The sequence below is a fragment of the Anopheles nili genome, chromosome 3, assembly GCF_943737925.1.
Source record: "Anopheles nili chromosome 3, idAnoNiliSN_F5_01, whole genome shotgun sequence".
Taxonomy (NCBI): domain Eukaryota; kingdom Metazoa; phylum Arthropoda; class Insecta; order Diptera; family Culicidae; genus Anopheles; species Anopheles nili.
The window spans coordinates 57,359,885-57,374,455 of NC_071292.1; the positions used below are offsets into that span (position 1 = coordinate 57,359,885).

The window sequence follows — 14,571 nt, forward strand, 5'->3', positions numbered from 1 at the left end:
TGCAGTACGTGGGAACTTGCAGCCCGTGGATTGTGCCATGGTGCATGCTGAGACCGAGGGATGCACTCGTCGTGTCTGCATACGGATCGATAATTTCACATGACCGGGTTTCGGCATCACCATACCGGTGTACGTGTGTTTGTGCCTATGAATGGCGACCCACTGTGCCTTCGCTAATAAATGGGGCCTTTTTTCCTGAGAAGTTGCGCGCGCGTGCGGGTTGCAAAACGTGTGAACAAACTGCGTGAACTTAGCTAACTCTCTCTCTCTCTCTCTCTCGACGTCCTCCACACGCTTTTTGCAGATGAATCTTTCGGACACGACCAGACACCAGCCTCGTCCTGGTGGAACTCGCACCTGTCGGAGCCACCAAGCAAGAACTTCTACCAAGCCACCCACGGGCTGCTGCAAACACACCCATCGGTCCCTGGATTAAAACCGGCCAGCCCGTCGGCTTTACCACTGAGCGCAGGTCCCCGTAAGGCTCCGACCGTCGGCGCTCCAGTGTCCTCAGCTGCCCTTAACAGTGGCTTTCCGTCCATCGCTAACCCGAACCCGCGATCGCCGTTTCGCCATCTGGACTTCAGCACCAGCGCGACGGCCGAACTTCGCCGGAACCCCAGTCTCTCGGCCCCGGATGAGTGTGCGCGAGCCTGCCGTGAAGGTGAACCACCAAGGATTTGCTACTACCATTTCACCGTGGAGTACTACACCGTACTGGGAGCGTAAGTATCCGGCATTTTCCGGGATCGTGATCGAAGCTCCAAGCATTCTAAAAGCATGATCATTCGCTTGTCTGCACCTTTCCAGAGCCTGCCAAGTTTGCACACCGAACGCTACCAACACCGTCTGGAGCCACTGCCAGTGCGTCCTGGCTGACGGTGTCGAGCGCGGTATCCTTACCGTGAACCGCATGATCCCCGGTCCGTCCATTCAGGTGTGCGAGAACGATCGCGTCGTGATCGACGTCGAAAACCACATGGAGGGAATGGAGCTGACGATCCACTGGCACGGAATCTGGCAGCGAGGCACGCAGTACTACGACGGTGTACCATTCGTCACACAGTGTCCGATTCAGCAGGGTAACACCTTCCGGTAAGTGTCTCATTTTCCTGTTCAAGATCATTCTTTTGCTCAACCAGCTAAGTGATCTATTGACGGTTCGGTTTCACCTCTCAGGTACCAATGGACCGGAAATGCAGGCACACACTTCTGGCACGCTCACACCGGTCTGCAGAAGCTGGACGGTTTGTACGGTAGCATCGTGGTGCGGCAGCCGCCATCGCGCGATCCTAACTCGCATCTGTACGACTTTGATCTTACCACGCACATTATGCTGGTGAGCGATTGGCTGCACGAGGACGCCGCTGAGCGCTATCCGGGCCGACTTGCGGTCAACACTGGCCAAGATCCTGAGTCGCTGCTGATCAACGGCAAGGGTCAGTTCCGTGATCCCAACACTGGCTTCATGACCAACACGCCGCTTGAGATCTTCACCATCACACCTGGTCGTCGGTATCGCTTCCGTATGATCAACGCATTCGCGTCCGTTTGCCCGGCTCAGGTCACCATCGAAGGACACGCGCTCACGGTCATCGCTACCGACGGCGAACCGGTGCATCCGGTGCAGGTTAACACCATCATTTCGTTCTCAGGTGAGTTGCAGAGCATTAACATCGTGTACGAATGTCCTGATTGTCTCGAAAGCGACATCTAGCGGGAAGAGCGCAACAAGCGCAAACGAAGGTTGATAGGAGACAGATGTTGCAAAAAGGACTTTGGAGCGGAAGTTGGAAAAAGGATATTGTTTTGTTTTATTTTCTGAGTGCTTTTACACCCACACGGACGATCCTTGCGGCTTGTGTGAGAACACACCTGGCTGGAATCGATCACAAACGCCCACGCCTCCAGTCCGAAGCCTCCAGCATGTTTTCCAAAGCAAATTGTGTTTTTCCTTCACCGCTCACGCCAGCGGCAAAAGCTCACGCAATTCTATTAACACCGGGCTCCATTATTGGCTCGATGTGTTTGTAATCAATTACACCGGTGTAGCCCACCCTCAAGAGCAAAAGGGCAGTGGGTCACGGAGCGTTTCATTAGCTCCTTCCGTGTTGATTTGTTGTTTTTTTTTTCTTCTGTTCCTAGGCGTTCTCTCGAACAACGCCCAGCGCAACACCTCGTTACGGTGTGTTTCATTCCTCATTAAACCCAACGCTGAATGTCGGGCTACAGTGTGTGATTTTGGCGCCCTGGGCCACCCATCGATTGGTGTCGATGGTGCCACAGGAAAGAAGAAAAAAAACCCGCCACCAACCACTGTCAAGGCAACCGACGCACGGGACCGACCGAGAGGCGACCTTTACCGTGATTCGAATTACTGCCAGCAGCTGAACCGAGGGGTTTGGTCAAAAAATATCGCGCATTATGCGCGCGTTTGCCTCTCGGGCGGTTTCTTTTTCCCTCGCTCTTTTTCTCTCTATCTCCCTCTCGCTTTTGGGGGTCGGTAATTTTCTTCAACTCGCCTTACCGCTCGCTTGCAGCACAGAAATCAATTCGTGGCATACAATCGCCCCACATCGATGTGCCTGGCATGAATGAGGCACTCGAATCAATTTGATCGCATCGCGAGCTCCAAACGGTGACCATTAGCGAACTGGTAGCGTTAGCTCGAAGCTGCCCTTGCGCGGGTGGATATCGAGTGCATTCGATTCACCCACCGCCGACGATGCACTTTGCATTTGCGGCACTAGAAACTCTATGGCAGTTGAAAAAAAGGGAAACTTGCAGCACGTGCCGAACCGAGGCCGGACTCTTTTTGCCAGGGACTTTTCGGTGGAAAACTAAGCCATGTCGGTGCAAGGTCTCATTGGTATGCGTTGGACGTTGGAAACCGCACTGGCAAGGCGTGTGCCGCCTGTCCACATCCGGGAGCGCTTCCAGGCGTTCCGTTTGATGTTTCGGTGCGCCGAAGAAAGTGCTACGAACCGCACGACAAGAGACATTATCGCTCTCTGTTGCGAGTGCAACAAACCATGGCAACAGCCGCACGGTTGCGTCTCGAAAGTTTTCCGATCTCGGAATGCCGGCGCGTAATCGTGGCTCGCTTTGTCTTTAATCGGATTTATCGTCAAGGAGCCAGCAGGATGGCAGACAACCACAGCAGACGACCACCAGACGGACTCCTGGTGAGCGCTCCCACAACCGTCTGGAGGTATAATCGAATAAAACAAGCGTAAATAAATCTCGTGACTTTCTCGTATCGTGCTTCGTCCAAGGAGTTTCACGGAGGGACAAATTTGTCCTTTAATTTACGCTTCTCTGGGACAAACAAATGCTCAACCACGCGCAGGAAGCTTGCTCAAGTGCAATCCTCGGGCTTGTGTCTGTGCATTATAAATCAATTACCCGTTCGTTGCCCGACTGCAGCAGTGCAGATTATCTCTCCGCGGGACATGACGGCACGTTTGCCCGTGTCCCGAATCGTGCAAGCGCAACAGGTCCTTGGCGCGAGACACTCATTACTAGCCGTATTTTCCCATTACTGATGCACCGTTTCCGGTTGCTTACACAGGAGAGCGTTACGATTTCGTCATCACCGCAGACCAACCGGTCGGTGCGTACTGGATTCAGCTGCGAGGACTCGGCGAGTGTGGCATCAAGCGCGCCCAACAGCTGGCTATCCTTCGGTATGCTCGTGGCCCGTACCAGCCGGCTTCACCACCCCCAACGTACGATGTCGGTCTTCCGCAGGGCGTTGTAAGTATAATACCATCAATCATCATAAAGAAAAACTCACCCCATTCCCTCATTCTACTTGGCACCACACTGTCCTTTCGCCCACGCCCCATTCTCTCGCTCCTGTTCCTGTTTGTATGAGTTTTTCCTTTTTCCATCTCCACAATCGCTTCGATTTTCCGATGAAAGCGATAAAAACCCAGCCTGAAAAGAAAACCCCAGCACTCCAACCGGTTCCACGCGGTCCCACCGCTTGACCTTTTCTCTGCATTGTGTAAATATTTCATCATTTGTACAGAACCGAGCCCTGTTTGTTTGGTTGCCACTTTTTCCTCCACCTGAACCTTTATTTTATCCGGCAGCAGTCCACTGCCATTTTCGTTTTCCCAGCACACTGACGCCGTTGTCATTGGCTACGGCGCAGGATGACGTTTCTATTGTACAAAGGTTGCATCAAGCTGTCTCTTTCGTTTTCCTTTTTCTGTGCTGCAGGGTTTTTCTTCGCTCTCCCTTTCACGCTCTATCTGTCTGTGTCTATCTCACCCTTGAAACGCCATTCTACCGGGATCCCTTTTGTTTTTCTTTTGGTTTTTCTCCTTTCATTCCCAATCTGTTTGTTTGTTCTCCCACAAAACCCACTTCGAAAAGCTATTTTCACCACAGCTGCCTTTTTGTGGCCTCTGCCTTGGCAATGCTTTTTGCCCGCTCGCATCTACACCGATCAATCGGCGCCCGCCGGTAAAGTGGTTGTAAATAACCCGTTACCACTTAACGGATCCCTTCGGGGCCCGCCGGCCTGCACCCGCAAAAGCCTTCTGCAGGGGCTATGTATGATATTAAAACGTTTCCCTTTCGCCGAAACTGTTGTGTGGATTTCATTTTCTACTCTCTTCCTTCACACCCACGACACGATTTGTACAAAGGCATCACCAATTGATTTCCATTCACCCGCCCTAGCCGGGATACGTTCTGTAACATAGTGTACCATAGTGTATTATAAGTAGGATCATTTGTAGAGCATTTGATGTGTTTGGTCCCTTTGCGCTGGAAACGATGTAGCTGTTAAGATTACCCCAAAGCAAATCGTCAAACCATTTCTGTGTAATAATTCTCCCTGTGCCAGTGACGCAAAAGCCCCATGCCCCAAAGGGCACGCGGCACGAAGGATTACGCTCCAGTCCGGTTTGTCCCCAAAAGGGAGCGCATTTCCCGTAGCCGGACCTATTAGTCGGGCGCCCTCGTCCACACATTGGGGGTGGTTTTCCTGGAAACTGCTTCGAAAGCACTCATAAATGTGCGACCCCGTCTCCAGCGTGGAGCCGGTGAGCATATTGTGCGGACGCACGCAAAAAGTCGGTAAGTGATTGTGCATTAATTATTACAGCGGCGCGTGCGATCGGATCTAGCCGATTTCCGATTTCGTCGAATCGATTTAACACCACCGGGTTGAATAGTCCTGGAGGGGTTTAGTTCACTCCCAAAAACAAAAAAGCACCCTATAACAGTTTTCTCGCTATCCGTACTCATAAGCCACAAAAAAAGCGACCACTTCTTTGCAAACCCCTACGTCAATTCCAACCCTAGAGTGGTTTGGTTCGTTACTTTGCACCCTCGCTGCTAGCGTTGTAGAGCTGTAATGGATGGCCGGCGATGCCTTTTACCCTAGTGACCAGTTGACAGGTAATTAATCGGAGGGTTGCTCGAGGGTCCGTAGGTGGGCCAATGCGGATGTTCATATGACTGGTGGCCATTGTTTGGCCCCGTGTGCACGGAAGCCGTAGGATAAATGAACGTACTTCCGCTTATTAAAGCCGATGGAGCTATTACCTGCAGCCCTGGGAACCCTTTTATCCGTGTCCGAGGGAAATTAATATATGGCTCTCTCCTACACGCCTTATTCCTCGTTGGTGTGGAATTGTGTAGCAACACTCTGGTCGGAAATATCCTTTTCTCCCAGTCACCCGGCAGCTTTCTCGTAAGTGGCACGATGGAAAATTTCCGACACAATTTATAATCGTAGTAGTGAGATGGTTTTGTTTCATTAAACCATTTTTTCCACTTTGAAGAATATACTGGAAAGTGGTTTAATAAAAAAAAGTTTTAAATTACCCGCTTGATTATCCTTTTCCCAGTAGGATGCACCTGGCGGTCATGTCAATTGCCTTCTTCCAGGCGTATTGCAAAAATGGTCACCTCCTTCATTATAACTAATATTCCCAGAAGGAGCAGGACGGGTCGCAGTGCCAAAAAATCCCTAAAAACTGCTTCTAAGATCTGATATACTTATTTAAAAGTGTAGCAAACGAAGATATGCTTAAATTAAAAGCCCCATCGCGAAGCCTCAGTCAAATCTGACGGTTCTATCTTCCCATCATCGTCGTTCTATCCGCTTCGTATACCCGTCGCTTTTGGATGCTTTTTTTTGTTCCGTCGATCGTTCGCATTCTCCAAACCCATTGACCTGTCACTCATCAAACCCCAAGCCCGGATACGAATCTTAATCGACTGGCTTTTCTCTTCCTCACGAAAACGAAACGAAAAAATCTAAAAATCGACGACTTTACTCCACAAAATCCACTTCCCGAAACACCACACACACACACACACACACCGATTGACCTGGAATCCCGACGAATGGTAAATCGAAATCGGTCGGACGATAAAACAATCTCAAACATGAACGCACATACATACACCCACACAAACACACCATTTTCGGAACCATCGACAACGTCGGGCAGGTCATGAATCCGCTCGATGCTCAGTGCAACGTCCAGCGGGACGATGCCATCTGTGTGAGCCAGCTGAAGAACGCCAAGGAAATCGACCGCGCGCTGCTGCAGGAAAAGCCGGACGTCAAAATCTTCCTGCCATTCCGCTTCTATCTCTACCGCCCGGAGGAGCTTTTCCAGCCGAACACGTACAACCGCTTCCTGGGTGAGTAGGAGATTGAAATTTTTGCTGTGCACAGCAATCCCTATGTCCTGGCACTGACTCCTGGAGATTTTTTTCTCTTTTCGTTCACCGTTTTCCAGTCGCTCCAACGGGAGACCATGTCATTTCGCTGATCGACGAGATTTCGTATCTGTCCGCACCGGCCCCGCTGCTGTCGCAATTCGATGACATCAACCCGGAGCAGTTCTGTAACGGTGATAACCGGCCGGCCGACTGCGGTGCCAACTGTATGTGTACCCATAAGGTCGACATCCCGCTTAACGCCATCGTGGAGGTCGTTCTTGTCGATGAAGGTACGCTGGCAAGTGCAGGAAGAAAAGAAGAAAAGCTCGGGAAATTCACGATTACTCACGGGGACGATCGTATGCTCTTGTCCTTTCCAGTCCAACAACCGAATCTGAGCCATCCGTTCCATCTGCACGGTTACGCGTACAACGTGATCGGTATTGGCCGCTCACCGGACTCCAATGTCAAGAAGATCAACCTGAAGCACGCGCTCGACCTCGATCGGCGCGGTCTGCTCCACCGGCAGTACAATCTGCCCCCGCTCAAGGATACGATCGCCGTCCCGAACAACGGCTACGTCGTGCTGCGATTCCGTGCCGACAATCCAGGTAACCCACGCCGAGTCACTACGGCTTTCAACATCTAACGCGCACGCGTGTGCTATTCATTCGACAGGATTCTGGCTGTTCCACTGTCACTTCCTGTTCCACATCGTGATAGGCATGAACCTGATCCTGCAGGTCGGCACGCTCGCCGATCTTCCGCCGGTGCCACCGAACTTCCCAACGTGCGGTGATCACCTGCCACCGATCAACTGAGCGCTTTCGGCGGTGTCTCGTCCGGCATGACCACACACAGGGCACTGCGTTCGGAACACTAGCACGCCCATTTCGGGAAAACCGCTTGAAGGACGGGAAAAAAATGCCCCCACGCCGGAGTCATCGGACGGCGCCGAGGAATATGCCGAGATTGTCTCTCGAACACAATTGCTACGATTACTGCCTTATCATTATCCCTGTCATTATTTTTTTTTATTTGTACTTGTTTTATAGGTTGCGTCCTTCACGTGCCGCTCGAAGCACGCATGCGTTTGACGGTTACCCTCCAAAAAAGCGGGGCCTTCTTTACGTTTCTTTTACTATTTTTTTTTTCGTGCAATTCTCAACTCTTGCGATTCTCGTAAGCTTGATGCGGGAATTCAAAAACCTTGAGGATCCATCGTAGGTCCAAACTTCCCGTAACCACAATACTCTCGCTACCCTTAGCACCGGTGCAACATCCCAGCAGCCCAGACATGGCCTACTAGGACACGTTGCCCACGTGCGAGGCTGCGTAATATTTTAATCATTATCCTCACGGAGCTTTTATTTTCATCTCCTCTTTTGCTCGAAACATTGCGACGACCAGCATCGTCGGCCTTACGCGCTCACGTGCGAGGCTTTATTTTTCATGTTGTAATTTATAGCGCAAAGCTTCCAGTGTTTAAGTAAATTAATTGTAGATAGAACTAGAACGAGAGAGAAAGAGAGAGAGAGCTCCTTCTTCCGCCTCTCGATGAGGGAAAACTCTGGCAGCTACTAGGTATCATTGGCATTTCGAAATGTGGCCAAATCCGGTGCAAACTTCAAACCACACCACCCACCACCTTCTAATCAGCCACACGCGTGCAAGCGGGTTGTGCGCACACACAAACACACATGCATGGGAGCGCACCCTTTGTCGGGATGTACGTGCCGGGAACGGCGTTCCTTTCTCGTTTGTTGCCATATTTGTTTGCTGCGGTCGTTTTCCCGTACCACTTGAGTGGTTTCGTTCCATTTTTAATTACATTAGATATTCAAACCCCATTCGCCTACCTTCTTAATGGTGCGCATTCGTAGACTACTATGCACGTTTCATTTCTTATCACTGCGTTGGCATTTCGATTGCGATTTCCTTTTCGGTTAGTTTCACACAAAACTGCTAACAAATCTATCTGCCATCACCACGCTATCCTTTCCGTACTTTAGCAAATGAAGCAAACAAGGGCCGGTACCGAAACCCGAAACGCCATTCGGATTGGTGTCCTTTCATCCCGACAGCGCCCCTCCTTTCTGAATCCACCCACATTCCAAACACGTAGCGCACATCAATCACACGTGGCCGCACTCTCACATGCACACACACACACACACATACACAGCCCCCCGTTCGTGGTCGATGACCGATGGATAGTTTGTAAATATTTGATAAAATACTCAGCGAATTCGAGCGAGCGCGATCGTGCGACCGATCCCGGCCACGGGAAAACCTCGGCCAAACGGGTAGGAAAAATCGTCCTGTCGCGCCCAGCTCTATCGCCTTCCCCATTTATCATACGCCTCCGGATTGTCGATTTGTTTTCCATCCGTCCATCAGGCCCGAAACAGGCCGCTCCTTGTGTCCGATTTTTTTTTGTCGTTTGATTGTTACATTTATACATTTGTAAATACTCATAGCCGAGCTGCCAGCAGACGCTATCCAGACCGTAACAGCGCATGTACGTATATGCCGACCACATTTCTGTTGTAATATAGACGAAGTTTTCGTTGCGCCGGCTGCAAGTTTTCGAGCTCAAATTTCTAGAGTGTTTCCGCTTCCGCAATTCCGTGGTGTAGCAATGTGCAGAGGGTGGCCCGCGGTGGAAGCAAGGCGAAGAAAAACAAACACAGGATTCCCCGAAAAAAAATCCCGGGTGAAGCATTGAGCATTCGCAGCCTCGCCTTCTAACCAAGGACATCCCTCAACCGGCACATGCCCACACGCATATAAACACACACCGCATATGATCGTACTTCTTTTACGCCTATATAAATATATGTACGAATATACCTACTATTAATTAAAAGTTCAAACACAACCCGCTGCGGTTGTGCAGCCCGCTACGTGCGTAAACCAGCTAAGCATAGATCTGCCACTATTAAAGAAAGTTTTTGTAAAAAAAAACCTGTACATACATTGTTTGTTTTTCTTTTGTTTGTATTTATGTTTCCGTGTTTCTTCCTCGCTCACGTGCGTGTGGGTTGACTTTCCTATCGCTTCACTTCTGTCGCGCTTTTCCACCTGAACTGGGCACTGCCGAGTTCTAAAACCGGCAACAAACCTGTACAGCTTTCCGATGGGAATAGCGAAACCCTAAAACGTCCCAAAAAGGTAAAGACTAACTCTAAAGCCACCGTTTTCCCGGCGCCATCATCGTCAAACTTTACCCATTTGGAACGGAGAAACTTCCTCGGATTCTGGCTACAATTTGCACCCCTCCACCAATCATCACCAATTTTTCTAACCCCCATCGCAATCGCTCTTGCCCTTTCTTTCGGTAGCTAGTTGTGTGTGTCCCAACCACCCCAGGTAAGTACGACTCGGGGAGGGCTAGAACGTGCCTTTGTCTAAAAAAAAAACAGGGCGAGCCAAGGCACACACAAAAAACACACTCTCACACTCACACAAAATCAATAATTAGAGCTGATGTAAAGCGCTGCCGAAATGGTGGAAATTAATTAAATATACACGCCGCTGAAATGTGCGCCGAAAACGCGAACTTTGGCCCCTGGCTGCCGGACTCAGTTCTCGGGCTAATTACGTGCCGTTACGCGAGAGAAGGGCCATTACTGCGTTCTATATTTCCCCGTTCCCATGGGTGCCGTGGGTGGAGGAGAACAAAAACAACAACAAAAAAACAACCCCCATAGAAAGCACTTCCGTAAAACAGGACGGCGGGCGATAAAGCGTCCAATTTCGCGGCGTTTTCTTCCCACGGTTCTGAGCGGTCGTGGAGTTAGCTGCGTGCCTCCATCAAGCAAAACAACCGTTCTGGGAGTACGACATGAGCCGTAACCGTTAGCTAACCGACCAAAGATGATAACAGAACGCGAGACTCTTTACCACACACACGCACACAAAACACAACGGCAAGCACAACAAACGATGCCCTAAGGTGATGCAAAACTGGTCCCTTAAATGGCTGCGACAAAGGGACGTTGTCTCGAAAGTTTTGCTCCCGACATGGCCCCGTGAAATGGACCGTTCTGATGGGGAACTGGCTCGAAACCGGCTGATGATGAACAGAGTCTGTAAAGAGTGTTGTTTTTTGTTCGTATTGTTTCAAATGTTAATGTAAACTTTGATGTAACGTTAAGTGTCCTTTCTAACTGGTAGCTATTTTCGTTAGACTTTAAGCCATTCCGTGTAGATTAACCTCTTGTTGTGTACAGGTAAAGCAGTCGTTCTTACATCGTCTGCTGATCACGCATAAATTCAAGCGCTCGCACCATCGGCACTGTACAGAGACTGTTCACGAGCGCCTCCTTTACGCACGCCAGCACGGAATGATGTGTAAAAAATATGTATAGAAAATCAACCCTCAACTCCACACGTTATCTTATTCTCCTTCATTCACTCTTTCACTCTTTCTCTCTTACTGTGCAATGCTCGTTTCGATTGACGGTTACAAACCCTCCCGAAGCCAATCGAAACCCACACTCCACTCGAGCGCGATAACAAAGGACGTTCATTTTCAACTCCACAGGTCCTGAACCCGCTCGATGCCGTCTGTAACGTTCCCAGGCCGGATGCGGTGTGCGTAAGCAACCTGCGAAACGCCAAAAAGGCCGACAAGGCCGTCCTGTCTGAGCGGCCCGACGTCAAGATCTTCCTGCCGTTCCGGTTCTACTTTTACCGCGTCGAGGAACTGTTCACGCCAAACACGTACAACAAGTTTTTGGGTAAGTTTTTTGATCGAGTCCACCAACCACCAGGCGTCTCCATCGTGTGACGTCAAAAAGGCATGTCAAAGCTTTCGAACTAAAAGTCGTCCAGTTTTGTACAGCACCACTCACAACTAATGGACGTTAGTTATTTGCAACCGGTTGCGTCTCAATTACTGTATAACCACAAACGTTTTGTATGGGGAAAAAATCACTCTTCTGAAAACACCACCGGGTATTTATCAGCAGGGCACATTGGCAGTAAGGCCACAAAAGGAGCTGGTTCGCTACTCGAAACGCATCAAGCTGCCGCTATTTTCGTTCCAATGAATGAGTAATGTTTGGACGATTCCGTTCGTCTATGGAAAAAGCTCGGTAAAAATAAAGGACGTCCGAAACCCGGTGTCCTGCCGGCTGTCCAAGGAGGCACGTTGCAATCGTTGGCCGCGATAACGAACCTTCTACATGTGGAAGCGCTAAAAATAGCGTCAATTCAGAGCCCATTACGATGTGTGCACGATTGCACCATATAAAGGCTATTCCAGTTGGCTCGGCCGAAGGGAATTGCATTTTCTCAGTCGGATCTTACCCGGACTGCAGGATGCATTTTTCAGGGTGCTTTTTTTGTTTGTTTTTTTTGTTGCCACTCACCCACAATGCAAAAGTGCAAAATTGTGTTTCCACGAAGCGTGGGGGTGGAAGCACATATCATCCTGCGGGGCGTCGATCCTTCGCAACTCGCCGTGGCTTGGTCGCTGGCAACTGAGTGCATCCTTTTTCCAGCCCGGTGATAGGCGAAAGGTTGAAACAATTGCCGGTGAAAGATTGGCGGGGCACACGAGAAGGCAAACCTCGCTTCCCGGGGGTGTCACTATTTTGCCTCTCTCCTACTCTCCCCAATCTCTCGCTCTCTCCATGTCCCAAAGAAGAACCACCTCGACGATGACGACGTCGACGGCTTCATCCGGTATCATTCCCCCAAAGGGCACATGGCGTTGGTACGGGAAATGAAATAAAATACCTCAACGTCGTCCTCGCCACAGGCCGTTTGGAAAATAAGAATGCACTTCCGGCGCATCCGAAGAGCAGCAGCAGGCGTTGGAAAGCTGGATGCTTTCAACCCAACCTGCCGTACCGGATGCGCTAGCGATGAGGTGTGCTCTGAGATAACTTTGTGCCGTCCGGGCGAGTGTCTAAATGAGCGCCCGGGAGTTTCGTTTTGGATGTTTCTTTTTTTTTGTTATGTTTGCATCATGAGCTTTTATCCAACACCTCGCAGATGGGGCATACAAAAAAGGGGGAACGACAAGGGAGATAAAACCCAACAAGTGAAAACTTTTATCTTTTCCGTGATACGAACGTGTTGTGGGTGGCGAGTTGAGGTGGAAAACTCGCCACCCAACGTGTCCTGAAATGCGACGGCCATTTATGACATCGTGAGGCGATTTTTTGTCGCTTTTGCAGCACCTCATTTTCAGCGCAGCTGGGACAGCTTTCCGGACCCAAATGGATATGGTCCTCTGGCTTAATCTCACTCTTTTTCACTTTACCTTTCATCCGTCCAGTTGCACCCGGTGGAGACCATTTAATTTCACTCATCGATGAAATCTCGTACGTATCGCCACCGTCCCCGATGCTGTCGCAGATCAACGACATCCCGCCGGAGCAGTTCTGCAACGGTGATAACCGTCCGCCAGACTGTGGACCGAACTGCATGTGCACGCATAAGGTCGACATCCCGCTTAACGCCATTGTAGAGGTCGTGCTCGTAGATGAAGGTACGTCTATGGTAGAACATTCCATGCTTTAGACACCCTTGACACGTATCTTCCTTACAACAGTACAACAAGAGAACCTGAGCCATCCGTTCCACCTGCACGGACACGCGTTCCACGTGATCGGTATGGGCCGTTCGCCTGACAGCACCGTGAAGAAGATCAACCTTCGTCACACGCTCGATCTGGACCGACGAGGTCTGCTCAATCGACAGTTCAACCTACCCCCGCTTAAGGACTCGATTGCCGTTCCGAACAACGGCTACGTCGTGTTGCGATTCCGGGCAGATAATCCCGGTAGGCCATGAATTTAATTCCTTAGAGTGACGTACGTTCAGCAGTACTAACACGAATTGCTCTCTCTCTCTCTTATTTCCTTCACAGGATACTGGCTATTCCATTGCCACTTCCAGTTCCACATAGTGATCGGTATGAACCTGGTGGTGCACATCGGTACCCACGCCGATCTCCCGCCCGTGCCACCGAACTTCCCTCGATGCGGCAACCACATACCTCCTATAAAGTATAACTAGTAGAGCGATAGTCTTAAACGCACCACGCGTCCAGATTCCTGCGAGAAGGCTCTCACGGTTCCAAACGATTGAAAGTTCCACCCTGTCCCACCTGCCATCCATCCCTTCCAGATCCTTTTCCCCCAGTGATAGGTCCCGGCTGTGCCAGCCACCGGCACCGTGCCTGTCGCTATACTACACCGTCCCTACCGTTTAAGGAACCCCGTTCATTAGTTAAGAACAACGAAACGGATAAGAAAAACAGTGCTCGCAGTGAAGGGCGTTTTGTCGTCGGATCAGTGTTCCAGGTGGCTTTTTCCCGGTGGTAGAGCCATTTCTTGCCACAGTGCGTTAGTTAGGATAAATGTACTCTTTATTTGTTAGACACCAGCCGCGCGGTCTAGTAGGCGTTTCGCCTCCGTCACTCCGTAGGGATGCGTGGGGTGAGAAACCGCGAGCAAGGATCCAAGTATGCACAGCATGTACGTCGTCTTCTACCATCGTCTTTTGCATTCCTCATTACACCGGGGGTTTTGGTTGCTTAGATTGGTCTTGCGAAACTCCTCACAAAAAACCAGACGTTACCACCAAAGATGGCGACGATTAATCGCGTCGATCGCTTATTTCCGGGGAGGAAAACCGCGGATTCGAATGGGGCTTTATGCCGAGTGACTGATAGCCGTGCACGAATCCAATCCCAAGCAACCGAAACCGAATCCAATCCTGCTCAGTTATCCCTCGAAACCGTTTATTGGCGGTCATCTTGTAGGTGATGGGATATCGCATGCAACAGATCAGAACTAGCCCGTTTTTCAATGGGGATTTGCAGTGTTGCTCTGCAGAAACACCGTTTTCCACCATCAG

General features: G+C 50.3%; 1 protein-coding gene across 3 annotated transcripts in view; it reads left to right on the plus strand.

Annotated features, from left to right (window-relative positions):
* LOC128725619 (uncharacterized) overlaps nucleotides 1-13,728 on the plus strand; it is a 67,471-nt gene extending 53,743 nt beyond the window's left edge. Inside the window, exons 2-9 of one of the 3 annotated variants that reach the window (XM_053819378.1) lie at nucleotides 305-725; nucleotides 811-1,095; nucleotides 1,180-1,655; nucleotides 3,572-3,756; nucleotides 11,243-11,438; nucleotides 12,986-13,198; nucleotides 13,262-13,492; nucleotides 13,580-13,728. In XM_053819378.1, the coding sequence (XP_053675353.1) occupies nucleotides 305-725; nucleotides 811-1,095; nucleotides 1,180-1,655; nucleotides 3,572-3,756; nucleotides 11,243-11,438; nucleotides 12,986-13,198; nucleotides 13,262-13,492; nucleotides 13,580-13,728 (2,156 nt within the window). Of the gene's footprint in view, nucleotides 1-304; nucleotides 726-810; nucleotides 1,096-1,179; nucleotides 1,656-3,571; nucleotides 3,757-6,476; nucleotides 6,673-6,770; nucleotides 6,984-7,073; nucleotides 7,305-7,371; nucleotides 7,515-11,242; nucleotides 11,439-12,985; nucleotides 13,199-13,261; nucleotides 13,493-13,579 lie in introns of those variants that run through there. The other 2 variants (XM_053819379.1, XM_053819380.1) reach the window with 2 other exon arrangements.
* Nucleotides 13,729-14,571: the final 843 nt, after the last annotated feature.